The 24,326-nt window shown below is 55.8% G+C and overlaps 5 protein-coding genes and 2 non-coding genes across 12 annotated transcripts in view; 2 read left to right on the top strand and 5 right to left on the bottom strand.

The window, feature by feature from the left end:
* The window catches only part of clasp1a (cytoplasmic linker associated protein 1a), a 12,122-nt gene extending 8,744 nt beyond the window's left edge, over window positions 1–3,378 (bottom strand). Inside the window, exons 1-6 of the mRNA XM_068745994.1 lie at window positions 3,181–3,378; window positions 1,635–1,713; window positions 1,326–1,429; window positions 508–599; window positions 350–425; window positions 170–267 (exon numbers count right to left, since the gene is read on the bottom strand). Of these exons, the coding sequence (XP_068602095.1) occupies window positions 170–267; window positions 350–425; window positions 508–599; window positions 1,326–1,429; window positions 1,635–1,713; window positions 3,181–3,378 (647 nt within the window). The remainder of the gene's footprint in view (window positions 1–169; window positions 268–349; window positions 426–507; window positions 600–1,325; window positions 1,430–1,634; window positions 1,714–3,180) is intronic.
* Window positions 3,379–5,683: 2,305 nt separating this feature from the next.
* On the bottom strand, window positions 5,684–8,168 carry nifk (nucleolar protein interacting with the FHA domain of MKI67). Of its 2 annotated transcripts, XM_068746414.1 has the most exons (7): window positions 7,878–8,168; window positions 7,367–7,495; window positions 7,024–7,132; window positions 6,736–6,947; window positions 6,594–6,656; window positions 6,273–6,371; window positions 5,684–6,239 (listed from the first exon to the last, which is right to left on the bottom strand). In XM_068746414.1, exons 1-7 carry the CDS (start codon window positions 8,025–8,027, stop codon window positions 6,174–6,176), a joined length of 828 nt encoding a protein of 275 aa, XP_068602515.1. In that variant the 5' UTR covers window positions 8,028–8,168; the 3' UTR covers window positions 5,684–6,173. The 2 variants fall into 2 exon arrangements, with proteins under 2 accessions (XP_068602515.1, XP_068602514.1); XM_068746413.1 differs by having other exon boundaries at window positions 5,684–6,371.
* On the bottom strand, window positions 6,423–6,554 carry LOC137902715 (small nucleolar RNA ACA64). The gene has a single exon (XR_011105746.1). It is a non-coding gene; the product is annotated as a small nucleolar RNA ACA64 (small nucleolar RNA).
* LOC137902716 (small nucleolar RNA ACA64) lies at window positions 7,194–7,324 on the bottom strand. The gene has a single exon (XR_011105747.1). It is a non-coding gene; the product is annotated as a small nucleolar RNA ACA64 (small nucleolar RNA).
* A 386-nt stretch (window positions 8,169–8,554) lies between the features above and the next one.
* On the top strand, window positions 8,555–13,196 carry si:dkey-219c10.4 (high affinity cGMP-specific 3',5'-cyclic phosphodiesterase 9A). Its single transcript, XM_068745995.1, has 13 exons — window positions 8,555–8,642; window positions 9,289–9,441; window positions 9,603–9,751; window positions 9,815–9,957; window positions 10,082–10,141; window positions 10,850–11,027; window positions 11,327–11,449; window positions 11,517–11,609; window positions 11,696–11,763; window positions 11,846–11,948; window positions 12,575–12,679; window positions 12,782–12,928; window positions 13,035–13,196. The coding sequence occupies exons 1-13, from the start codon at window positions 8,555–8,557 to the stop codon at window positions 13,194–13,196; spliced, it is 1,572 nt and encodes a 523-aa protein (XP_068602096.1).
* A 447-nt stretch (window positions 13,197–13,643) lies between these two features.
* On the top strand, window positions 13,644–19,776 carry LOC137902686 (glycerol kinase-like). Of its 5 annotated transcripts, none has more exons than XM_068746773.1 (19): window positions 13,644–13,769; window positions 15,279–15,352; window positions 16,007–16,113; window positions 16,184–16,261; window positions 16,848–16,927; window positions 17,012–17,149; window positions 17,227–17,336; window positions 17,420–17,486; window positions 17,703–17,738; window positions 17,909–17,976; window positions 18,045–18,087; window positions 18,160–18,240; window positions 18,304–18,551; window positions 18,637–18,721; window positions 18,820–18,940; window positions 19,043–19,186; window positions 19,257–19,337; window positions 19,409–19,468; window positions 19,640–19,776. In XM_068746773.1, exons 1-18 carry the CDS (start codon window positions 13,716–13,718, stop codon window positions 19,465–19,467), a joined length of 1,674 nt encoding a protein of 557 aa, XP_068602874.1. In that variant the 5' UTR covers window positions 13,644–13,715; the 3' UTR covers window position 19,468; window positions 19,640–19,776. The 5 variants fall into 5 exon arrangements, 4 of the variants coding, with proteins under 4 accessions (XP_068602874.1, XP_068602876.1, XP_068602875.1 ...); XM_068746775.1 differs by lacking the exon at window positions 19,409–19,468 and having other exon boundaries at window positions 18,304–18,382; window positions 18,455–18,551; XM_068746774.1 differs by having other exon boundaries at window positions 19,409–19,489; window positions 19,640–19,774.
* A 192-nt stretch (window positions 19,777–19,968) lies between these two features.
* ddx18 (DEAD (Asp-Glu-Ala-Asp) box polypeptide 18) lies at window positions 19,969–23,577 on the bottom strand. Its single transcript, XM_068746771.1, has 14 exons — window positions 23,442–23,577; window positions 22,985–23,152; window positions 22,748–22,900; window positions 22,502–22,637; window positions 22,336–22,436; window positions 22,044–22,243; window positions 21,865–21,979; window positions 21,649–21,788; window positions 21,410–21,571; window positions 21,180–21,332; window positions 20,990–21,103; window positions 20,844–20,900; window positions 20,595–20,772; window positions 19,969–20,210 (listed from the first exon to the last, which is right to left on the bottom strand). Exons 1-14 carry the CDS (start codon window positions 23,554–23,556, stop codon window positions 20,062–20,064), a joined length of 1,941 nt encoding a protein of 646 aa, XP_068602872.1. The 5' UTR covers window positions 23,557–23,577; the 3' UTR covers window positions 19,969–20,061.
* Between the last annotated feature and the right edge of the window lie 749 nt (window positions 23,578–24,326).

Genomic DNA, 24,326 nt, shown 5'->3' on the forward strand with positions numbered 1-24,326 from the left:
GACAAAGTGTGCAGACGAGTCAGGGGGGGTATCCTACAGAGGCTCCAGCAGGGAGGGGTCAAAGGTCACCCCCATGTCCCCCCCTGGAGGCTGGAAACAGTGAACCTTTCCTTGGGACAGCTGCAGCGTGTTTGTTCAGCCACCAGGGGGAGCAGCAGGAGGAGCCTACCGTGACTGAGGGAGGCCCTTCTTGCTGAGGTCCATCCTCACCCTCTCCCCCACATGCCTGTAGATCTCCACCAAGCAGGTCATGGCCCCATCACGCACCTGGGAACGGGGCGCCGTCACCATCATCATCACACTGCATGCTGGGTAACATTAGCACTCTGAAACGTGGCGAGACGTCTACCTGGCTGGTGGGGTCGCCCAGGAGGTTACAAATGTGGGGGACGATTTTACTGAGCGTCAGGCCTTGGGCTCCGTGTCTGGAAGAGGAGGAGGAGGATGAAGACAGGCGGCGCCCGCAGGGCGGGGACGAGGAGCACGGTGGGAGGAGCCTGGACTCACGTGTTCAGCGTGGCGATGAGGCAAAGGCACGCCCCTTCTCTGGTCCGGTTGTTCTTATGCTTGAAGCCTCCCAGCATCCGGTCCCACACGTACTGAGACAACACACCAACGAGTGTGTGTGAGCGTGTGTGTGTGTGTGTGTGTGTGTGTGTGTGAGCGTGTGTGTGTGTGTGTGTGTGAGCGAGTGTGTGTGTGTGTGTGAGCGTGTGTGTGTGTGTGTGTGTGTGTGTGAGCGTGTGTGAGCGTGTGTGTGTGTGTGAGCGTGTGTGTGTGTGTGTGTGTGTGAGCGTGTGTGTGTGTGTGTGTGTGTGAGCATGTGTGTGTGTGTGTGAGCATGTGTGTGTGTGTGAGCGTGTGAGCGTGTGTGTGTGAGCATGTGTGTGTGTGTGTGAGCGTGTGTGAGCGTGTGTGTGTGTGTGTGTGCGCGTGTGTGTGTGTGAGCATGTGTGAGCATGTGTGTGTGTGTGTGTGTGAGCGTGTGTGAGCGTGTGTGTGTGTGTGTGTGTGTGTGTGTGTGAGCGTGTGTGTGTGTGTGTGTGTGTGAGCATGTGTGTGTGTGTGTGAGCATGTGTGTGTGTGTGAGCGTGTGAGCGTGTGTGTGTGAGCGTGTGTGTGTGTGTGTGAGCGTGTGTGAGCGTGTGTGTGTGTGTGTGTGCGCGTGTGTGTGTGTGAGCATGTGTGAGCATGTGTGAGCGTGTGTGAGTGTGTGTGAGCGTGTGTGAGCGTGAGCGTGTGTGTGTGTGAGCGTGTGTGTGTGAGCGTGTGTGTGAGCGTGTGTGTGTGAGCGTGTGTGTGTGTGTGTGTGTGTGTGTGTGTACCTGAGGCGTGGCAGATTGCTCCATGATCTTCAGCAGCAGTGATTGGTCCTGGTCTCTAACTTGATCTTTAGCGTCTCCCAGTCGATCAATAAGATTGGGAAGAACTGAGGGACGGGGGGACAGAGGGACGGGGGGACAGAGGGACGGGGGACAGAGGGACGAGTTTATCTCCCTCTCACACTTTCCTGTCTCTAAGCTTCTCTCTATTATTTTCTCCTCATCTCAATGTGGGTGGGGGGAGGGGGCGTGGCCAGAATCAAGGTGATTCAATGAAGAAGAACTTTGAGGACGAAGGACGCCGTGTCTCACCTGTCCCCACGTGGGCCCTGAATCTGTCCTGTAACCGAGTCACGACAGCTGATAAGAGGTCCAACCCCAGCAGCGCCACCTGGTGGAGACGCAGGAAGACACAAACTCAGACTCATCAACGTGACTCTTAATGCAGCAAAGCATCATGGGTAAACAACCACTGAGCTTCGTGTCGCTCATCAATGCCTCCGACCTGCTGAAGGGTTCACAAGATCAGGTTACAACACACCTGGGCCCCGTCAGATCACCCACAGGCCCCGCCCCCTGCAGCCTCCCACGCCATGTGGCTGTCTGAAGCAACGTGAGGTTCTGCCCCCAGAGGGTTAAAGCTCTGCTGCTTTTGGCTGTGATTCGATTTTAATAAGCAAAGTGAATTGCGGCGTTGCTAGGAGACCAGTCACATGCTAAAGGACAAGTGGGTCAACAACAGCATGACTATCAATCCATAATCGCATTACATCATCAATCAGCTGGGCGTAAACCCGGCTCCAGCAGCTCTGCTCTGATTGGACGCCTGCAGGGTCGCAGCCCGGGCTCCAGGTGTGACCTCACACACCTGGTAGAGGTCACACCTGTCACCACTCGCAGCTCTCAGACGGTAGCAGCAGATACACTGCCAGCTGAGTCATGTGACACAAAGCAGACCCCCCCCCCCCCCCTCTCTGATCAATAAATCAATCTGGTGACCCAGATCAATACATTCCATGTGATGACTCTGATGAGTTCACAGATGTGTGAAAATCAGTCGGCCAGTAAGATCAGTCCAAACAGCTGGCATGGGCAGCTAGCCGTTAGCCGTTAGCCACATGCTAGAGTTAAACAGTCGCTCTGACCAAAGCTCCATTTATGGAGCCTGAATGCATCACCCTCTCTCAGGCTAAATACTTTCCACATTAGTCGCCAAGCGAGCGGCGGGCCCACTTCGAGGTCGCTGCCTCCGTCTGAGCAAACACACCACGCTCAGAAACAGGAAGCTGTCACCTCGGGTTGAAGCTCCGCCCCCCTCCGCGTGACGCAGCGTGTTGGCGGCTCGGTTCAGGCCCAGACACGACGACGGCAGCCCGAAAACGCTAGCCAGAGCAGAGCGGGAACCAGCCGGTCGCTAGCCAGAGCAGAGCGGGAACCAGCCGGCCGCTAGCCAGAGCAGAGCGGGAACCAGCCGGTCGCTAGCCAGAGCAGAGCGGAAACCAGCCGGTCGCTAGCCAGAGCAGAGCGGGAACCAGCCGGCCGCTAGCCAGAGCAGAGCGGGAACCAGCCGGTCGCTAGCCAGAGCAGAGCGGGAACCAGCCGGTCGCTAGCCAGAGCAGAGCGGGAACCAGCCGGTCGCTAGCCAGAGCAGAGCGGGAACCAGCCGGTCGCTAGCCAGAGCAGAGCGGGAACCAGCCGGCCGCTAGCCAGAGCAGAGCGGGAACCAGCCGGTCGCTAGCCAGAGCACAGCGGGAACCAGTCAGGAAACCCGGAGACTCTTCACACCAACGGGAACAAGTCCATTCCAGTATCCAGCCGGCTGAGGACACGGAACCGGAGACTCTCTGGTGGACTTCACCTTGAAGTTGCTGCAGTTGACCCAGGAGCTGGCGATGCCGTCCACCATCTTGTCCAGCGCCGTCTGGTCCTGCTCCAGGTCGTGGGACTTCTCTTCGTCCAGAATGAAATCAACGATCTCCTGCCCGACCTGCAGCCGCCGCCCCATGTCCTTCTGCAGGACCTGGGCCAGGCAGTTCTCCATGCTGGGCTCCATCATCCCGGCCTCTGAAACCCCGCCCCCCCTGGATTCCTCAGGCTGCCTGGCTGCTCAGAGCGGGGGGGTGACGGTGAATGGGCGTGAGGCCGGGGTGACCCAGACGCCGTCTGCTTGTGTTTTTACCCCCGAGCCCAGGCCTCGTCTTTGTGCGGAGCGCGAGCTGCTAGCTGCTAGCTGCTAGCTGCTAGCTGCTAGCCAGCGCGTGGCCGTGCCCCGAGGATGATGGAGCGGCGCCTGGGGAATGGCAGCAATGCAGCATGTGTGTCTGGGCAGCAGCTGGGGGACGCTCACTCCTCCCTCCTCCTCTGGGGGGGCGTCTGAGCCAAACCGTTACAGCAGGGGTGGAAGAAGTGGCTTCTGGCGTGCAGCACGCAAGGCAGCAACTGGAGGGGGGCGGTGCGGGCTAGCTCAGCGCTCCACGTCTTTTCCCGGGATCTGCCCTGGAGCCCTAAAGCAGGAAGAACAGAGTCGTTATCACATGTCCTGGTTTAACGGCGTTAGCATCGATCCCTGCTGGAGCGTCTCGGGTTTCTGACTAACACAAGGGGAGGGGGATCTCACTGTTAGGCTAGCCAGGCGCTATATGCTAGCTTCTATGTGCTCGTTAGCCTCAGGATCCATTGCTATGGATGTCGGGAACCTTTTTCTTTTAACTGCAGCTAAGAAGGAAACACGACGCTTGTGCTCGGGTAGCATCATTTCAGCTAGCTGAGTTAGCTCGCCTCTCATCTGTTAGCCGGCGTACGCTTCCTGTGTGACATATATTGGAGGTGTGGCTAACTAAGCTAGCTTCCATCACAGCCGAGGAGGCTCCACCTCTGTTTACACGCGCGTTTGCCATGAACCTGCTGATCAAACACTCTGAACCGCTAAACGTTTCCACGCCGACGCCCTGAGCTGCACGTTCGCACGGCAACCATCACACGGAGGTCTGCTGTCAGCCTGTCCAAATACTTTTGTCCAGCAAAGGTGGAAAAGTGAAAGTAGATGAACAATGGAACAATAACCACAAGAGGGCAGTGAAGAGTCACAAACAGGTGGTCACAGGTGAGGAGGTTATGATGTCACGAGCAGAGGCGATGACACGTTCAGCCTGCGACACGATAAATACGCTACAAGTAGAAGATGCTTTAGCAGGTTTTCCGTCTTGATTTATGGCGACACTGCCCCCTGTGGCTTTCAGCGGTACTGCTCCGTTTCCATAAGTTTCAAGAACAATATTGGAAAACTCTTGAGGTGGAATTCCATCTGTATCCATATTTAAACTCATCAATGAGCCTGATCGAATGTTCACACAGAGCTGAGCGATTACATCAAAGCAAAGGGACGAACGGACAAGAATCCGAGAGGGGGAATAAATCAACCGGATTAACGGTCGAGAAATTCAGAATAAAAAAACATGAGAAGATCAGGAAGAGCCGACATTTATCCATTAGCATCACACAAACTACGCTGCTATTCCAGCATACCGTAAATTATTATGCTTTGGTGTATTTCAGCAACAATTAACGAGGTCTATTACTATTATTAAAGCTTTTATATGCGTTATTGTATGCTTATATCTCCCTTTGTTCCAGCTAACTCGCCCTCTGACGTCTGTTTTGCTGCCGCTAGCCGGACTCCTGCTAGCTTACATCCCGAGCATCCCCGCTAGCGCCGACCGCTTCTCCTCACCGCTGCCGTCGGTCCGGGGCGGCAGCGGGAGCCGCTGTCCGGTCAGAGGCTCCCTGAACCGGGGGACGAGCTCCTCCCCAGCCCGGCCGGGTGGGCGTGAGAGGACGCGAGCTAACGCTAGCCTCGAGCGGAGCCCTTCCTCTCAATGAAACGTCACAAAGAGGAGAAGCTGTGACAAGGAGGCGCGGAGGAGGTGCGAAGGAGGTCCCGCCGTTCTCCTCACCATGTCCCGCTTTAACGCCGCTCCTGGTCCGGACGTGCGGCGAGGAGCGTCCCGTCCTTCGGCCTGGAATGTCCCGTCTTTCTCTTCTTCTCTCTCCACCCGGAATTCTGCCTGCAGGACAAGAATGGGATCGTCGTGCGCATGCGCAGTGGATCGGGGATGATGTTGGCAGTTCGGAACTGTCGCATGGCAATGGGAAAGAAAAGGCGCGTCACGTAAAAGCGACGTCTGGCGACACCTAGTGGATGTTTGTGGTCTGCGAGATCAGTGACGTCATAGGCGGGGAACTTGACAAGAACTTCTTAAAATGAGAACATTTTGTATTTTGCTGTTTCAGAAGGCAAAGAAAAGGAGAATGTTTCTTTATTATAAACCTCTTAATTGTATTAGTAAAGTTCTATATGCACAAATGTAAACATTTTTGTGATACTATAAAATTAATTCGTGCTTCATTGAACGTAAAGGCTTCAGAAACTTCAAATACCTGAATCACCTATAAATTATTTAATGTTTTTGCAGATCACCCCCAGGCTCTGGATGTAGTCTTTATACACTGTTATTCATTTCAGAATAAAACTTTATTCAAAAAAAAAGGATTTCAGACAGAAATGTTGCTATTTTACATTCATTAACATCATTTTTCGCGACTTTCCTTTGCTTGAATGTTTCGATGAGGTGAACATTTTACTTTATGAGCACCGTTCAGCATTCTAATGTTTATTTGTACAGATTATATTTTACATGACAGTCGATCAGGGATCAAACCCGATGTTCTGGCCCGCCTTGGTGCGGGTTCTGCTCCCGGACCGAGCCGAGCGGCCCAGGCTTCCGGCTGCTTCCTGCTCTTCATCCTGACAGTTCAACATCGTCTCTGAGCATCGGGTCCAGAAACAAAACTTCACTCTGTGTCCTCCTCACAGGGTCCCTCGCTCTCCTCCTCCTCCTCCTCCTCCTCCTCCTCCTCCTCCTCCTCCTCCTCCTCCTCCTCTTCCTCCACAGCCGGCACATTGATGACAATTTCTTCGTCCGTGTCGTCGTCAACGACCATGGTCTTCCTCCTCTCCAGTATGGACGGGGTGCAGACGGGCGTGGCGTCCTGAAAGAGGCGGGGCCGGCTTTAGGGGGGGGGGGGGGGGTTACGGTTGGGGTCTGTTGGTGCGTGGGTTTTATCTCGCCGCCACTCAGAGGACGCGCGCGATAAGCTTAACACACCGCTTCCTGTCAGCACAGTCACCTGACCCCGGGTCACGGGACACACCCGAGGTCATTTTCAGTCTGTGCCAAAGCAAATCATGACATCATCAAGGGTCGGCCTTACCTCACTGCAGGTAGATGCGTTCAGGGAATCAGAGGCCTTCTTCTTCGGTGGTACCTGAGCAGCCTGGAGAAACAAAGACGGAGCATCCGTTAGCTGAAAGCTAACGCCGATCCCAGGCGGGCCGTCCAGATGTTCCGCTTACGAATCCGGGGAAGTCGTAGTCGACGCCCTTCGCCGCCAGTCTCTTGCGGAGCTTCCATTCTTTCCGCACCAGTTTGTCGGCCATCTTGGCGAGCTGCTCTTCCGTGCGGCTCTTGTTGTAGCGCTTCACGGCGGGATACGACGGCTTGCGGAACGTCTTCTGGGAGCCGACGAAGAGCTTCTCGTGGACCTTCTCCGGCGGAATCACGTGACCTGGGAAAGGGCGGGAGGCGATGTGAAGCGGCCAGCGCTAACATCGTTAGCGTGTTAGCGTGCCGATGGCGCTCACATTTGATGATCCGCTCCCCCATCAGGTAGTTGTTCATGGTCTCTGCTACGATTTTGGCGACTTCATCGCAGTCGAACTCGACGAAGGCGTAGCCTTTACTCCCGCCCGTCTGGAGGAGGAGACAACGGACGGATGGGTGGCGGCTACGCTTCTCTATATTCTATACTCACTCCTGTAGGAACATGGGTTTTATCGCCATGCCAACAGGCCGGCAGGCGATAAGCTTAATGCACCACATTACTTTAGGCTCAGGTATCTGACCTCAGACCAGCGTAAAAGTCTAAAATCATTTTCAGCCCGAGCCGAAACGCGCCGTAACGGCGTCCACGCCCCCTGAACGCACCTTTTTGCTCCGGGACAGCCGCAGCCGCAGCACCTTCCCGAACTGTTGGAAGTACGCCTTGAGCTGAGGCTCGAACAGACCCAGCGGCAGGTGGGCCAGGTAAATCACCCCGGGGGTCAGAGCGCTGACCTGGAAACAGGAGGCGGAGTCAGCGGCGTCTCAACACAGAGAGACATCCCCAGCAGGCCCAGCGGTCACATGACAAGGCTCAGCCAATCAGGGGGCAGAACGACGTCCAATCCTTTTTATTCGGTTATTTCTAGAACCGTTTACGTTTCTATACGTCTAACCTGTAAAAAAAAAAAACATTTATAAACACAATAAAGGACCTCCGGAAACGGCGAAATAAATATATCTTTTAAAAATTAGCACTGGCAGTCATGCTAATGCTAGCTTAATTTCTCTCACCAGTCCGTCGTGTTTCGGATGAAGGCGTAACGCGTTATAAGAGTGTGGTAATAACGCGCTATACGAGTGCGGTAATAACGCGTTACGGCACGTGTCGGCTCACCTGCTTGGAGTTCCTCTTCTTCTTCTTCTTCTTCACCTCCTGCACCTTCTTCCTGAACTCGGACTCCTGCTCCGGGTTCAGAGCTAGCAGCGGTTTAGCTAGCAGCTGTTTAGCTAGCTCGGGAGCCGTTTCTGATTTAAGTTCAGTCATTTCGAGGAACAAACGACACAAGGCGTGAAAGCTAGCAGCTCCTCCCGAACCACGCTGGCTTCTTCTTCCGGTGGTCCATGCGGTGACGCGGTGGTGACGCGGCGCGGACGGGAGGGCCGCCGGTAGCGTTGTTCACAGCGCCTCCTGCAGGCCCGGAGGACAGACGCAGCTTTCACAGCGGCGTCATTATAAAATGTTAAACCTTTAGAAGGGTAATAAAACTATAATAAAAAGTTAAAATACATGTATATATATATTTGTTATATGCACGTGACTTAAAACAATGTATTTAAAGGTTATAGAATTCAGTTTTCAAGCAGTAAATAAAACCGTAAAAAATCTGCACAAGAAACAAATGCAAGAATCGACACGCGTCCACATCGAATGAATTACTGCAGCACTACAGAAGGGGAGAGGAGGGGGAGCAGAAGAGGAGGTGGGGGGGATTAAAACAAGGGGAAGAGTGATTCCCAGTCAAACCATGACAGACGGCAGTGCAGCAACATCAGCGGCTTAGAGTTCATGACATGGCAGCGAGAATCATCCATTTCACGGTGAACGGGCGACCAGAGCAGGCCGAGTTCCCAGAAACCTGCCCTGCCCAGGACGTCAAAGGTAGGAGCACAAAACCCGACATTTATTTAGTCTGTAAACACGTTTAAGAATCAACGCTGAAGCAGGACGACTTCTCACCCTGATTATAATTCTACTCTCATTGCCAGAAGATCATTCTAAATATAAGTTACATCAGGAGACAAGTATTCCTTCAGGTTTTACAAAGTTCCGGGTCTGAGGCGTCTTGATACGCTCAGCTGACGGAGCAGAGGCTGCAGATTCAGCTGCAGCTGACAGCCCCCCCCCCCCCCCCCCTCGAGGTTCTTTGTCCCTACCGAGGTGAGGAGATCACACGGCCAGCGGTGGCCCAGGAGGTAGCTAGGTCCGCCTATCGGAAGGTTGGTGGTTCCAACTTCATCCTTTGTGGAAATGTGGTCTGGTGTGAACAGAAGCCAACGGATCCGATGTTGTCCGACGATGATTGTATCTCTCCTCTATGCAGATGATGTGATTGTGTTGGTTGAATGAAACCACAATGTCCAGCGACGTCCACCTCTGAGGACATGGGAGGGTTGAGTCCTCCGGGACGGGGAGTGGTTGTGTCTAAGTTTAAGCTTCTGAAGGTCTTGTTGATGGCTGATAGGAAGTGGAACTGCGGCTCCGTCGCTGAATGCATTCCAACTCGGCAGTGATCCGTTGTCTCTAGATCTGTTCCGATCTGCAGCCGAGGCTGGACCCCATGACATCCTGAAGTTGTACAACCCAAAAGGCAACATCATCAACATCTCCCCCTCCCTGGAGCCCGACGCCTGCTACACGCTGGAGGTGGTGGCGGCCGACTGCAACAGCGAGCCGTTAGGTTAGCACGGCCGGAAAAGAGCAGCTCAGGTTTACAAAAAGACCTCGATGGACGGCTTCGTTTCTTGTCTCCTCAGATATGGAGCTCGCTGGCGCACTGGGATTTGACCTCTTATTCATGGAGAGGAGGTAGGCAAGGTGGGCTGCAAGAGAAACAGGAAGCATCGAATGGTATCTGTGAGGAAAAGGTGTATTTGTGTGATTCCAGACTGCAAAGCCTGGAGAGGAAACTGCAGATGGAGGCCGGGGAGACTCCCGCAGTCGTGCACGAGATGAAGAAACAAGTCGATTCATTCCGGGAGAAACTGGAGGTAAAGTCTTCACGGTCCAACTGGGCCTCTTTTGTGACCTTGACTGGATCTATTCTTCATCAGGGCGTGGAGCACCTGAGCTGGCTGGGACTGTTCAAAGATCTGTCTGACGAAACGCACAAGCCCTCGCCGTTCTACCACAAGAGGGCGCTGCACAAAACCAGGAAGGAGTGTGAGCGTGTGCGGGAAGCGTTCGTCCAGATGAGGCGCGTTCACACACCTGTACGATGTCATGTTAAAATCCGGGTCTGCGGCTCACAAAGTTCTGCAGACTCGCCCTCGCATCAGAGAGCCGTTGTGGGTTTAATGCTCGTGGTGTCACCTTTGCAGCTCCCTGGAGGTGTCAGAAGACGTGAGGCAGTACCTGAAGACGCCGACCTTTGACAACTGGTAGGTTTCTCCTGCAGCACCAGCGCCCCTGCACCTCGGTGCACCTGTGTCCTCAGTGACAATAAACGCCTTTCTGAAGAGGACCATCGCACGGTTCTTCTGAGAGACACTAATTGAAATATCAATGGGCCGGCAGAGGACTCACAAACCAAAAGATGCTCTTCATAAAGGGTTTGATCGATGCACCGTGTTTGAAGAGGCCTTCAGGGGAAGGAAGCAGCATTCAGTCCAGCTCAGCCTGACCGAACCATCAAACCGAGCCGGGATGTCTTTCAAAGTAATAAAGAGAAACAGTCCAGGTTCACACAGCGAAACAGTCCAGGTTCACACAGCGAAACAGTCCAGGTTCAAACAGGGAAAGAGTCCAGGTTCACACATCAAAACAGTCCAGGTTCACACAGCGAAACAGTCCAGGTTCACACAGAGGAAAAAGTCCAGGTTCACACAGAGAAAGAGTCCAGGTTCACACAGGGAAACAGTCCAGGTTCACACAGGGAAACAGTTGACTTGAGATCAGGTTTTCTGATGCGCAAACCACTTCCTGCTTCCAGGATGTTGCAACCTGGTGCGTAGATCTGTACATTAGAACGTTAGAATGTTTCAAATGTCTCTCCTTGAACGATAGAAGTGCTAGTTAGCTTCAGTAAGCAGTGTGTGTCTGTGTGTGTGTGTGTGTGTGTGTGTGTGTGCGCGTGCGCGTCCGTGCAGGCAGTGGGAGGACGCAGAGATCATGGTGCTCCTGCAGGTCATGTACACGGACCTAGAGTTCATCAGCACCTTCAACATGGAGCCCGAGGTGCTGCAGCAGTTCCTGTTTGAGGTCTACAGGAGATACAACAACATCCCCTTCCACAACTTCAAGCACTGCTTCTGCGTGACGCAGATGGTGAGCGTGTTCGTCAGTGAAGCTTCGACACGGCTGACCTTGAAGCCGCTCCGATGTTCAATCAATCTGGTAGCTGTATCTACTCGCCTTCATGTCGGCTCGGGTTTGTGCTCCAGGAACGGTTCTTCAGCGTTCTACTGAAGAACCGAATTCTAACAAATAAACATCAAATGAATCCATTCAGCCCGAACTGGAACCCGGAGAATCCCAGACCGGCTCCAGCTCAGAAGTCTTCCCTGTCGGCGCTAAGGTGTTAGCATCCTGGCTGAGTGGCTTTGAGTTTGTTTTCTTCCAATCAGATGTATGGATTGATCTGGCTGACGGACCTGAGGAGTCGGATGGACAGCATGGACCTGCTGATCATGCTGACCTCTGCCCTCTGCCATGACCTGGACCACACAGGCTACAACAATGCCTACCAGGTAGACTCAGGTCCGTCTTTGTGCCGACGCCGGCGGCGCTCTGACAGCCTGTCCCAACGTCTTTCAGATAAACGCTCGGACCGAACTGGCCCTCCGCTACAACGACATCTCCCCCCTGGAGAACCACCACTGCGCCGTGGCCTTCCAGATACTGGAGAAGGTAAATATTAACGTCACAGGTGACTCTGGAGGCGGAGCCTGTATCCGCGCAGTCAGCAACTGTGAACTCGGTTTTCTGTTTTGTAGGCCGAGAGCAACATCTTCAGAAATCTGTCGGTGGATCGGTACAAACGGATAAGGGAAGGGATCATCAAGTGAGACCGTCCTTCAGCTCCTCCCACGTTAGGCCACGCCCTCTGGGCCAACAGCACGGCGTTTACTCTGTCCTGGTTACAGGTGTGTCCTGGCCACCGACATGATGAGCCACAATGAGATTCTCATCAAGTTCAAGGCCATCCTACCAACTTTTGACTTCACCAACAAAGAGCACAAAGATGTGGTAGGAGGACACATCAGTGTTCGGTCCAGACCCCAACCAGGATAGAGCAGCGACCCAGAGACGGCTTGAAGTAGTCTAGACTCTAGAGCAACGACTCAGAGACGTTTGAAGTAGTCTAGACTCTAGAGCAACGACTCAGAGACGGCTTGAAGTAGTCTAGACTCTAGAGCAACGACTCAGAGACGTTTGAAGTAGTCTAGACTCTAGAGCGACGACCCAGAGACGTTTGAAGTAGTCTAGACTCTAGAGCGACGACCCAGAGACGTTTGAAGTAGTCTAGAGCAACGACTCAGAGACGTTTGAAGTAGTCTAGAGCGACGACTCAGAGATGTTTGAAGTAGTCTAGACTCTAGAGCGACGACCCAGAGACGTTTGAAGTAGTCTAGACTCTAGAGCGACGACTCAGAGATGTTTGAAGTAGTCTAGACTCTAGAGCGACGACTCAGAGACGTTTGAAGTAGTCTAGACTCTAGAGCGACGACCCAGAGACGGCTTGAAGTAGTCTAGACTCTAGAGCGACGAATCAGAGACGGCTTGAAGTAGTCTCGCCTGCTAGCGGTCCAAGGGTTCAGCACCGCTTTCCATCCAGGTGAAGGTTTTTAATGTGTCGATGTCTACGTCTGCAGCTGATGATGATTCTGATCAAAGCGAGCGACGTGTCCAACGAGGCGCGGCCCTTGGAGGTGGCCGAGCCCTGGTTGGACTGTCTCCTGCAGGAGTTCTACAACCAGGTGAGTCCCGCTTCGTCGTCCTGGATGTGGTCCTTCTACCGATCCCCGATCTGAGTCCTCCTGATGGAGAAACATTGACGGCATCATCTGCCGCCCCCCCAGAGCGATGTGGAGAAGTTAGAAGGTCTTCCAGTCACCCCCTTCATGGACCGGGACAAGGTCACCAAGCCCTCGGCCCAGGCGGGCTTCATCCGATTGGTCCTCCTGCCTCTCTTCGTGGAGTTGGCCAACCTCTTCCCCTGCTTGGAGGTCAGATCAGATCAGAACCAGAGGACGGGCCTTAACGGACTCTGAGCTACACTAGCCGGCGGTAGCTTTGATTTGTGTAACTATTGATCGTTCATTGATCCGACAGCAGCACATCATCGACCCGGTCCGGAAGGCTCTGGATTATTACACCGAGATGGAGAAGCAGAACCGGCCCGAGAGCGGAGCCCAGGGCGAAGACACCTGTGGGGGCGGGCACAGTCCGCCGACAGCCAATCAGACGGCGGAGCCTGCAGCGGCTGCGCAGTGAACGATGGCGGACCCAGAACCTCTAGATTCTGTCCTGGACGCGAAGCTTCAGGACTTTAACGCGGCGTTACGTTTGAATTCAACACCGTCTTTACTCACCTGAGGAGTTTAAAACGAATTATTCATGACCTTTGAACCGACTGAAGTGTGATAAACAGATAAAGGGCGACCCTGGTCTGAACCTCTTGTGCTGTCTGAGTTAGACACCAACACGTCACTCTGCAGCCCCGCCCATCACGGCGGGTCAGAACCCGCGTCAGCTGCAGCTGCAGCCCCGCCCATCAGGACCCGCCTCGGTTCGGGTCGGGTTTCAACGCGTGACATTCTCGTCGTGCCTTCGGACCGGGTTTACCCCCAGATGTGATTGGACCGTGTCAGCCAATCAGTGCGTCCGGCGGCGGTCGGCTGCTGCTAGCCCCGCCCCCTCCCTGCCCACCTGAGCGCCCTTCACGTGGATCCGAGGTCCACAACAGAAACACCGTCCCACCGGAACCGGACGGATTCACGCTTTAACTCCGCGATGGATCCGCTGGTCGCTGCGATCGATCAGGGCACGAGCTCCACGAGGTTCCTGGTGAGTGACGTGGCAGCCGCCGACGCGCACGTCGCGCACGGACCCGGGACGCTTTCTGCGTGTTTTTCTGTAGACGTCACCGATGACAAAGCAAATAAATAAACGAAGTCTTGAAGCTGAACCCGGAAACTAACTTGGAAACGCCCCTGCTGGCCAATCAGCGCACTGCTAGCGTGCTGATGATCAATAATCGATTAGCTGTGGCTGAGATGCCGTCCTGCGTTCTTCGTGTTGATTAACGACCCCCAGAATGTGGGTTCCGCAGCACAGCCTCACACTTCTCTGCCGGTGCAGCAACGTCTGTGACGTCAGAGCTCAGTGCCTGGACGTCAGAAACAGACTCCTCCTCCTTCATCCTCTGGAAAACGTCTCCCTCAGTCTCAGCGTTTCTTCTTCTGTCTGCTCCATCTTTAACACTCGGTCCACCAGAACGACCAGAGCCATTATAATCTGGATTATCGTTATAATATGTGGAATAGGCAGAAAAACCAACGGGCCCTAAATTAAATCTGTCATGTTTGAGCGTTTTATTTATTTCATTGACGCAACGTAACGACAGAAGGCCAACGACGATGTCTGAGAAACAAAACGGATGTTTCCTGCTTTCAAACAGGTCTAGTCATCAATAGACCTCAACAGTGATCATTATTAACTATTATAAACATTTAAAACAGGTTCAGTCATCAATAGACCTCAACAGTGATCATTATTAACTATTATAAACATTTAAAACAGGCTTAGTCATCAATAGACCTCAACAGTGATCATTATTAACAATTATAAACATTTAAAACAGGCTTAGTCATCAATAGACCTCAACAGTGATCATTATCTAGTTTTAGCTTCACAGAGCCTAAAGAACAATGGAGCAAAGTGTGACTTAAGACACGCCCACATGACACGCCCTGCAACACGCATGCAGCCAGTCTGACTGCTGGTCATTCCAGGTAGTAACAAAACAATGTTATAATAACAGTCAGGATCCCACTGGGACAGAGTTTGTTTGTTTTTAACCAACTTATAACCGGTAACCGGTAACCTTTAACCAGGCACCGGTTACCGGTTACCGGGTCACTCACATGAAACGTAGCACAGGATTCTTTTATTTTCAATTCAGGTTGGATTTTGTTTTTGTGCTTCACGAAGAACGCATCAGCTTAGAGGGACCGTTGAACCCGTCCCGTCCGGGTTCCTGCGTCCCCCGGGTTCCGTCTGCGCGTTCTTCTGACCCGCTGTCTAACCCGTCCCCCGAGGTTCCGTCTCCCGGGTTCCGTCTGCGCGTTCCTCTGACCCGCTGTCTGACCCGTCCCCCCGAGGTTCCGTCTCCCGGGTTCCGTCTGCGCGTTCCTCTGACCCGCCGTCTAACCCGTCCCCCCGAGGTTCCGTCTCCCGGGTTCCGTCTGCGCGTTCTTGTCCTCTGACCCGCTGTCTAACCCGTCCCCCCGAGGTTCCGTCTCCCGGGTTCCGTCTGCGCGTTCTTGTCCTCTGACCCGCCGTCTTCCTGCTCAGGTCTTCAACGCTAAGACGGCCGCCCTGCTGAGCCAACACCAGGTGGAGGTCCAGCAGCGCTTCCCCAAGGAGGGGTGAGTGGGCGGCGCCGACGGGTCGGGCCCGGTAGCCACTCGCTCACCGATGGCCCCCGGGTCAGGAGACTCCTGCTTAGTCCAACCCAAGGAGAACCTGTGGTTCTGATGGACGGTCGGAACCATCAGAACCATCAGAACCACAGGAGTCTGGATGGATGCCGATGACGGTCTTAGACCCGTGCCGTGTCCCACGTGAGACAGACGACCTCGTCCTCCACGTCTCTTCGGGTCCTTCCTGTAGTTATTATTTAACTTTTCCTCTGTCCCGTGGGACGTAACCGGGTCGAAGGTCCATCTGGTACCTCCTCGTGTAAAGCTTCCAAAGTCCGTCTGACGGTGGACGCCCCGCCTCCGGCAGTAGAACCGATCCGCAGACTTCTGAGCCATGCCATGGAACGGGTCCCGGAGGTTCCCCCGGAGCCTGGCCCCTCCCCTTAGCGATGTCTCAATCAATAAGTCGTCCCGTCAGGTTCTGAAAGCTGGTCCAGGACGAACCCTTCTCGGAGCAGATCTAGATCTGGATCAAGATTCTGATCCAGACTAAGAAAAGAAACATTCTTTAACTTTGCTAAATTGCTATTTGGCTTGGGGGGCGGGGCCGTGGCAGCAGTAACCCCCCCCCCCTGTGAATGTGTGTCTGCGATTGGCCAGCTGGGTGGAGGAGGACCCGGTGGAGATCATCCAGTCCGTCTACGAGTGCATGGAGAGGACCTGCGAGAAGCTCCGCCTGCTGGGCGTGGACATCGCCCACATTAAAGGTGCGTGACTGTTGGCCACGCCCGGCGGGGGGGGCGGGGCCCCGTTCACTCATGCTGTCCATCTTCTCAGCGGTGGGGGTGACCAATCAGAGGGAGACGACCCTGGTCTGGGACAAAGAGACCGGAGAGCCGCTGTCCAACGCCATCGGTGGGTGTCCTCCCGTTACCTTTGTGTCCCCGAGAAATGGGCGGGGACAGAGCGTGCTGCTCTGTGATTGGCTGCCTCTGCTTCCCTGGTCCAGATGATTTCTCTTAACAGAACCGATCACGGTCTGTCCAGCAGTCAATGAAGAGGCAGGCTCCGCCCACCCCGGGCCTGTGCACCAATAGCAGCAATACCAGACCTCGGTTCTGGTCTGACCCGGTTCTGTGTTTGTAGTTTGGCTGGACCTGCGATCCAGACCCCGGTTCTGGTCTGACCCGGTTCTGTGTTTGTAGTTTGGCTGGACCTGCGGACCCAGACCCCGGTTCTGGTCTGACCCGGTTCTGTGTTTGTAGTTTGGCTGGACCTGCGGACCCAGACCTCGGTTCTGGTCTGACCCGGTTCTGTGTTTGTAGTTTGGCTGGACCTGCGATCCAGACCTTGGTTCTGGTCTGACCCGGTTCTGTTTGTAGTTTGGCTGGACCTGCGATCCAGACCCCGGTTCTGGTCTGACCCGGTTCTGTGTTTGTAGTTTGGCTGGACCTGCGGACCCAGACCCCGGTTCTGGTTTGACCCGGTTCTGTGTTTGTAGTTTGGCTGGACCTGCGGACCCAGTCTACGGTGGAGCGGCTCATCCAGAAAGCTCCGGGCCAGGACAAGAACCACCTGAGGGTGAGGCCGAGCCCCTTTGTGGATGTGTGTGACCCGGTGAGTGACTGGACCTGACGGTTCCCCCCCCCCCCGTCCCCCCCCCAGCATAAAACGGGCCTCCCCATCAGCACCTACTTCAGCGCCGTGAAGCTCCGCTGGCTGCTGGATAACGTGGAGGAGGTCCAGCAGGCGGTTCAGAGCCAGCGGGCCCTCTTTGGCACGGTGGACTCCTGGATCATCTGGGTAAGGCCGGAACCGTCGGCCGGTCTGGACCGGCTGGATGGCCAGAACCTGTGACTCCTCCTCCTCCTCTTCCTCAGTGCCTGACGGGGGGCCGGAGGGGCGGGGTCCACTGCACCGACGTCTCCAACGCCAGCCGGACGATGCTCTTCAACATCCACAGCCTGGCCTGGGACCCGGAACTCTGCCGGTCAGAACCTGATCCGCATCGCACGCCGTGACATCACAGGATGTGACGTGGGCTGTGATTGGCTGTCGCCGCGCTGCTTTCAGGTACTTCGACGTTCCGATGGAAATCCTTCCCGAAGTCAGGAGCTCCTCCGAAGTCTACGGGCTGGTGGTGAGGCTGGAGACCAGACGGGGGGGGGTCTATGGGGGGGTATATGGGAGGTCTATGGGAGGTCTATGGGGGGGGGGGCTGTGGGGGGTCTCTGGGGGGGTATATGGGGGGTCTATGGGGGAGGGGGGGGGCTGTGAGGGTCGACGGGGCTCCGGAGAGGATTTCTCTCTGGCTCCGCGGATCCTCCGGACTCTGATCCTGTTCCCGTCTCCCCAGAAATCCGGCTCCCTGGCCGGCGTTCCCGTCTCCGGGGTGAGTTTAACAGTGATGTCATCCTGATGGAGGTCATGTGACCCAGCAGCCAATCATGTAACAATAAAGACGCAGACGGATCCTGATCGAAACGATTCAAACCGTCGGGCGTTTTAAACATTTGACCTTCATCGTGGAGGTCGTACTAACGATGACATCATCGCTCTCAGTGTCTGGGCGACCAATCAGCCGCTCTGGTGGGTCAGATGTGCTTCGATAAAGGCCTCGCCAAAAACACGTGAGTCGTCCCGTCAGAATTCTGTCGTGTCCGTCCTCCGTCCACTCACCTTTGTCTCACCTGGACAGGTACGGGACCGGCTGCTTCCTGCTCAGGAACACGGGCGCCGCTGTGAGACACTTACTCTCCATATTTTAGGACGTTGTGCAGGACCCCCCCCTGACCCCCGCTGTCCTCTTTCAGCCCGTGATGTCGGACCACGGCCTCCTCACCACCGTGGCCTATCAGATGGGGAGGGCGGAGCCTGCCTGCTACGCTCTGGAGGTGAGTCCGACCCGTTCCGGACGTCCCGTCGGTGTCGGTTCTGACGTGTGGGTTGTCCCTCAGGGCTCGGTGGCTATCGCCGGGGCGGTGGTCCGCTGGCTGAGGGACAACATGGGCATCATTCGGACCTCGGCGGAGATCGGTGGGTTGCCGGTCCGACGCCACGCCCGCTCGCGTGGCTCGTTGGTTCCAGCCCGTCTTTCTGTCCCCTCAGAGACGCTGGCGGCGGCGGCCGGCTCGTCCTGCGGCTGCTACTTTGTCCCGGCATTCTCTGGGCTCTACGCGCCGTACTGGGAGCCCAGCGCCAGAGGGTGAGGCGCCCACGCCGTCATCAAACGCATCACATGACCCGGGAGGTGAGCCGCGTTAGCACGTTAGCATCCTGTCTGTTCCCAGCATCATCTGTGGGCTGACCCAGTTCACCAACCGGAGCCACCTCGCCTTCGCCGCCCTGGAGGCCGTCTGCTTCCAGACCAAAGAGGTGAGCCTCGCTTAAACAGCCGACGCTATGCTAGCAACCCATAAAGGAGGCGGAGCCTCCGGCGTCGTGTGAATGCTACTGGCTGACCTGTCGCTCAGATCCTGGACGCCATGAATCAGGACAGCGGCGTCCCGCTGACGCAGCTGCAGGTGGACGGAGGCATGACGTCCAACAGGCTGCTGATGCAACTGCAGGCCGACATCCTGGGCATGCCCGTAGGTGAGCAGCAGGTGATGCGCTCAGGAGGGACACGCCCCCATCGGGGGTGTCTGAGCACGCCAGGGACCAGTAAAGGACCTCTGTGTCTTCCTCCCGGACCAGTGCGACCCACCATGTCTGAGACCACAGCTTTGGGTGCGGCCATGGCGGCGGGGGCAGCGGAGGGGGTGGGGGTGTGGAGCCTGAGCCCCGGACTCCTCCCCCACATCACATCAGAGAAGTACCAACCCCAGATCCACGGTGCCGGTCAGTAAACGCACCGTCAGCCTGCGGAACCACGGCGACCCGATGCTAACGCGTCTGCGCTCGCTAACAGAGAGCGAGTTCCGGTTCGCCCGCTGGAAGGAGGCGGTCCAGAGATCCATGGGCTGGGAGAGCGGCGAGCCCGGCGGCGGCGGTGAGCCTTTGTGTCGGACGCCTTCAACGCGGTTCCGTCTGCGGGCTCTGACCGACCCGGATGCTTTACAGGTTCAGGAAAGAAGACAAACGGCACCGGAGTAGCCCCGCCCACCGGGGCGGATCCTTAAGGTCTGATACCGATACTTTTAGGTTAGTTAGGAAGGCCTCGGGTCCATGACCCAAAGCTCACGGTCCAGGTTCACGCAGGGAAACTGGTTCAGAAGGTTTTCCAGCATTGAAAACAAAGTTGATGGTTGCCATAGCAACGGCATCAGCTGTTTAAATCTCATGTGGTTTCAGAGACCGGAGGACTCCAGGCGTCCCGTCATCGCGAGTCCATCTCATCCGTCCTGAATCCATCGGCCTCCGGTTGAACTCCGGCCACGCCCACTCGCTGAACGGGACCAATCACTTCCAAAATTGAAACGCTCCGACTTCTTCACGACCTCAGGCGGTCCAACCCGTCTGGAGGCACGATTGGTTCCGTTTTCATTCCGGCTCCACCTGATCAGAATCACGACGGTTAATTCGGGCTCATTGAAAGCCGACGTTCCTGATTGGTTGTTCGAGTTTCCCTGATCGGAATAAAAGAGACAAAGTTCAGGAGCTTCAGATTTAATGACCCAAAACGATCCGTTTACATTTACAAAGCACAGCGATGTACTGCTGTGTACTGAGAGATACCGCTGTGTACTTCTGTGTACTTCTGTGTACTGCTACTGTCAGCGGGAGAACTGCCTCCGGTCGCCCCTTCCTTTGTTGACGTGCTTGAAGATCTTTGATTTCTGCGCGTTCTTGGATGACTTCTGGTACCCGAAGCCGCCGCCGCCGCCGCGCTTCTGCAGCTTCACGCCTTTACCGCCGTGGACGTCTGGGGGGGGGAGGGGTTAAGAAAAACCACGAGGCTAAACGATGCTAAACGATGCTAAACCGAGCCAGGAAACGGTGACGTGTGCAATATTCAGATGACAAATTAGTTTTCAAAGATCAGAAATTCAAACAATTTTGACTCACAAAATTAAATTTCCACGATCTTAAATTAGATTTCATACATTTGAGTTTTTCCGACCGAATGTTAAATTTTGAGATTCAAACGGGGAAATAAATAAATCTAATACTGAGCTGAAAATAGCGTTTATGAGGAACTAAATTTGGACTCTGGATGATTGAAAGGAGGAATGAATATTTTTAACTCTTTCCTGGCTACGACAGGAAACGCGAACTTGAACGCATCGAGCTGAAACAGGAAGGATACTCAGATCGACGTATGGCGGCACTTTGAAGCCGAACGACAGCGCCACCATGGGGAGGTTGAGCGTGTTGACGCTGTAGATCTGTTTGAGCGAGTGGGAGTCGTAAGCCCTCACGTAGGACTTGTAGGCCTCCTGCGCCGACTTGTGGAGGTAGTAGTTCTTCTCGATGAGCTTCTCCAGCTGGACAACAAGCATGGTTAGCATCACAGCTAAGCTAATGGTCAACGGCGCCAGGTAAAGGCCGAGCTCACCTGGGACTGGATGTCAGAGATCTTCGTCCAAGAGAATTCAAACTCGCTCAGAGGGACCTGGAAGAAGACGGCACCGTGTAATAAACGTGTAATAAACGTGTAATAAACGTGCCAGTCATCGCTAACGCTAGCCTTTGGGGCGTCACCTTGGCCTGTTTCAGGAAGCGGAGGAAGCCGAGCTCCTCTGGGCGGAGGATCAGGAGGGCGTGGCCTCTGCCGTTGATGCCCCTGGCTGTCCTGCCCACCCGGTGAATGTACTCCTGTGGGGGGGGCACCAAATGAAGCAACAACCCTTCTGCTCGTCTCTGAGCCTCCATTGGTGACAGGACGCGGTACCTTTGGGTCGTCGGGGGGGTCGTACTGGACGATCCAGTCCACCTCCGGGATGTCCAGCCCCCTGGCGGCCACGTCGGTGCACAGCAGGATGCCCGAGTCGGCGTTGCAGAACTGGAAGAAGGTGGTGGTGCGTTTGGTCTGCTTCTGCTTGCCCTGGGAAGCAGAGGAAACGTTCGTCTGGACGCCGCCCCCGCCCGAGGGGCGGCGGCCCCGGGGTGGGCGTGTCTTACGTGGATGGCCATGACCGGCAGGTCGATGTAGTTCAGCAGCTCGTAGTGGAACTTCACCGACATGCAGGAGGAGAAGAAGACCATCAGCTTCTTCTTCCGGTTCTTCTTCAGGAAGGTGAAGAGCAGCAGGAAGCGCTTCTCCGACGGACAGACCACGTAACCCTGGGACACGAGACGTTGGGTCAGGGGAGGGGGAGGCGGCGCCGCGGCAGGACGGAGCGGGCGGAACCGGGCCGGACCTGCTCCAGGCCGTCCACCGTGGCGTTGTCCTTGTCGTCGTCCACGCCGACGTACAGAGGCTCCCGCTTCAGGGAGATGCGAGCCAAGTCCTCCACCTTCCGGGTCTGCGTGGCCGAGAACAGCATGGTCTGTCTCTTCTCTGGGGACAGACGGAGACGTGAGCGGCCGTCCCCCCCGGCGGGACGGACGGACGGGCGGGGGGGGCGGCCGCTCACTCGGCAGCAGCTTGATGATCTGCTTCAGCTCCTCCTCGAAGCCCACCTCCAGGATGCGGTCGGCCTCGTCAATGATCAGGCACTGCAGGTTCTTGGACATGAACCCGGGCGTGTTCTGGAGACAGACGCCGTTAGAACCCTCAGAGCTGCGGCGCGGCGACGGAACCGGTCCTGCTCACCTGGAGGTGGTCCAGCAGGCGGCCCGGCGTGGCCACCAGGATGTTCACGCCGTTGGCCAGCCGCTGGGCCTCGGCCGAGCGGTTGCTGCCCCCCATGACCAGCCCGTACGTGTGCACGTGGTGCGTCATCAGCTCCTTCAGGACGCCGTAGGTCTGCATGGCGAGCTCCCGGGTGGGCGAGAGGATCACCACGCCGGTGCCTGCGAGGAGAGCCGTTACAGAAACGCGACCGCCGGCACCCAGAACAGCGGCGAGCTGGCCCCGCCCACTGGGGGGGGGGCAGAGGTCTTACCGTTCCGGGGCATGAACCGGAGCTTGAAGATGAGTTCTATCGATGGGACGAGGAACGCCAGCGTTTTACCGCTGCCGGTCTTTGCAGCCGCCAGAACGTCTCTGTGGAGAAAGACACCGTCAAGCCCCCACCAAGCCGCGGCGCCGCCCCCGCCGGCGAAACGCACCTCCCTTCCAGCAGGGGGCGGATGCTCTTGTGCTGGATCTCTGTCATGTGTTCGAAGCCCATCTCCCTCACGGCCTTCAGCGTGTTCTCGCTCACAAGCTGGTCCAGGGAGGCGAAGGACGTGTCCTCAAAGGCCCCTGGAAGAGTCCATCAGAGGACATCGGCCAATCAGAACGCCTCTGTGTCCGTCAAAGCAAGGACAACTCCAGCACTCCGTCGTCATGGGAACAGACGTTCCCTTCCGTACCTGTTAGACCGGACGGTAATGCAGGCAGGCCTTCCTCTTCTGGCGTGTCCTCCTCTTCCTCCCCCTCGTCCCGGTCTTTACCGGAGGCTCCCTCTGGTTCATCGCCGCCCTCTTCATCCTCCTCGTCCTCCCCTGTTTTGGTCTTCTTCTCAGCTGGAGGAGAAACAGAAGATGTTAGTCCACCACCACCACCACCGCCTCCACGCTGAGCTCCAGGTGAGCCCGTCCAGCTGCTACCTGGTGATTCGGAGCCGGCACAAAGTTTCCTCTTCTTCTTTGTCTTCTTCTTCTTCAGAGGACTTCCGTCCCTTGTGGTCCCTTCCTCCGGCTCCTCCGGCTCCTCCGGCTTCCCCTTTGGCCTTTCTGGATCCTCACAACTCTCTTCTTCCAGTCCATTCGACTTTACTGTCGAACAGGAAAGACATTTGACCTCCTCAGGCGGCAACAATCTTCATCTACGTCACGGCTCGACATCCGGTTCAATGCTTGTGGCGCTAGTCAACGCTATCTGGCTGAGAGGCTACAATGTTAGCCGAGTAAACAAAATCTGTGACGTCATCCAGACAATTACATGAACACGAATATTACATTCAAAGATCAGCTAACGTTCTGTCCGAACGTGAAACCGCACATTGAGAATCACAGCAGTCTCGCCTGAAGCTAACGGTGCTAGCATAGGTTGCTAGCTTTTTACCGGAAGCGCCGGTCTCCTCTTCTTCCGGTTGTTGCTCGAACTGTTTTCGCTTTTTGTTCTTTTCACTTCTTTTCTGAATTTTCTTCCGAAGAAGTTTCATCTGCAGATCCGCCATGGTTCCAGCGTCCAGCACACGTGTGTGTGTATGTGTGCGCGCGCGTGTGTGTGTGTGTGAGGCGTTCAGGACCCCTCAGAGCACTCGTCTACGCCGCCGGATTGAAAATGCTTTCTCTCAAAGCCGCTTTCTGGTTCCTCTTAATACCTTTTATCACTTCAGCATTTCTCTCTTTAATAACCGAGAACTAATCTACTAAATTTAAAATGTTTGCTTTAATCCGGTTTGTTTACGGTCAGCCGTTCACGTAGAGGCATTTTGAACAGGCGCTACTCGGTGACCTCCTTCGACTGTCAGGACCCATATCCAGACGGAACACTGACGTCCCAGGAACAACACTGCCGCCGTGTGGTGGAGGCGAAAACTGCAGCTGCGGGATGACAGAGCCGCTCGGCCCCGCCTCCGCCATCTTGCCTCAGAGTGCGGAAGTGAAACGGCACTGCGCTGCGGGTTCGGTTCCGCCTGTGGACGCACTGGACGGACTGCCAGCCCCTCCAGCCCCTCCAGCCGACGCAGCTCGCCTCTCACCGCGTTCAGCCCACGGAGACCCGGGGAGAGATGGCTGGACGGTTACCGGCGTGTGTTGTCGATTGCGGCACGGGGTGAGCAGCTCGCACCGGACCGCCGCTCGGGCAGGGGGGGGGGGGGGGGGGGGGTCGGATGTCATCCAGGGGCCAGGCGGGGGGGGGGTCAGTGTCTGCAGCGGCTTGGGGTGTGCGCGTGCGCGCGTGTGTGTGTGCAGACAGCTAGCGAGCGAGCTAACAGGCTAA

Source organism: Brachionichthys hirsutus, chromosome 12, assembly GCF_040956055.1.
Source record: "Brachionichthys hirsutus isolate HB-005 chromosome 12, CSIRO-AGI_Bhir_v1, whole genome shotgun sequence".
NCBI classification, from domain to species: Eukaryota; Metazoa; Chordata; class Actinopteri; order Lophiiformes; family Brachionichthyidae; genus Brachionichthys; species Brachionichthys hirsutus.

Excerpts from the sequence above, each read along its gene's own strand:
- ddx18 (XM_068746771.1), bottom strand. The coding sequence starts at position 23,556 with ATGGCGGATCTGCAGATGAAACTTCTTCGGAAGAAAATTCAGAAAAGA. Across the intron at positions 22,638-22,747 it reads ATTACCGTCCGGTCTAACAG|GGGCCTTTGAGGACACGTCC; the intron begins GTACGGAAGGGA and ends GGACTCTTCCAG. Across the intron at positions 22,244-22,335 it reads CCGGTTCATGCCCCGGAACG|GCACCGGCGTGGTGATCCTC; the intron begins GTAAGACCTCTG and ends CTCTCCTCGCAG.
- si:dkey-219c10.4 (XM_068745995.1), top strand. The coding sequence starts at position 8,555 with ATGGCAGCGAGAATCATCCATTTCACGGTGAACGGGCGACCAGAGCAG. Across the intron at positions 11,610-11,695 it reads CCTTCCAGATACTGGAGAAG|GCCGAGAGCAACATCTTCAG; the intron begins GTAAATATTAAC and ends TCTGTTTTGTAG. Across the intron at positions 11,949-12,574 it reads ACAAAGAGCACAAAGATGTG|CTGATGATGATTCTGATCAA; the intron begins GTAGGAGGACAC and ends CTACGTCTGCAG.
- LOC137902686 (XM_068746772.1), top strand. The coding sequence starts at position 13,716 with ATGGATCCGCTGGTCGCTGCGATCGATCAGGGCACGAGCTCCACGAGG. Across the intron at positions 13,770-15,278 it reads CGAGCTCCACGAGGTTCCTG|GTCTTCAACGCTAAGACGGC; the intron begins GTGAGTGACGTG and ends CTTCCTGCTCAG. Across the intron at positions 16,262-16,847 it reads GCCGCTGTCCAACGCCATCG|TTTGGCTGGACCTGCGGACC; the intron begins GTGGGTGTCCTC and ends CTGTGTTTGTAG.
- nifk (XM_068746413.1), bottom strand. The coding sequence starts at position 8,027 with ATGACTGAACTTAAATCAGAAACGGCTCCCGAGCTAGCTAAACAGCTG. Across the intron at positions 7,496-7,877 it reads AGAAGAGGAACTCCAAGCAG|GTCAGCGCTCTGACCCCCGG; the intron begins GTGAGCCGACAC and ends TCCTGTTTCCAG. Across the intron at positions 6,657-6,735 it reads ACTACGACTTCCCCGGATTC|GCTGCTCAGGTACCACCGAA; the intron begins GTAAGCGGAACA and ends TTGTTTCTCCAG.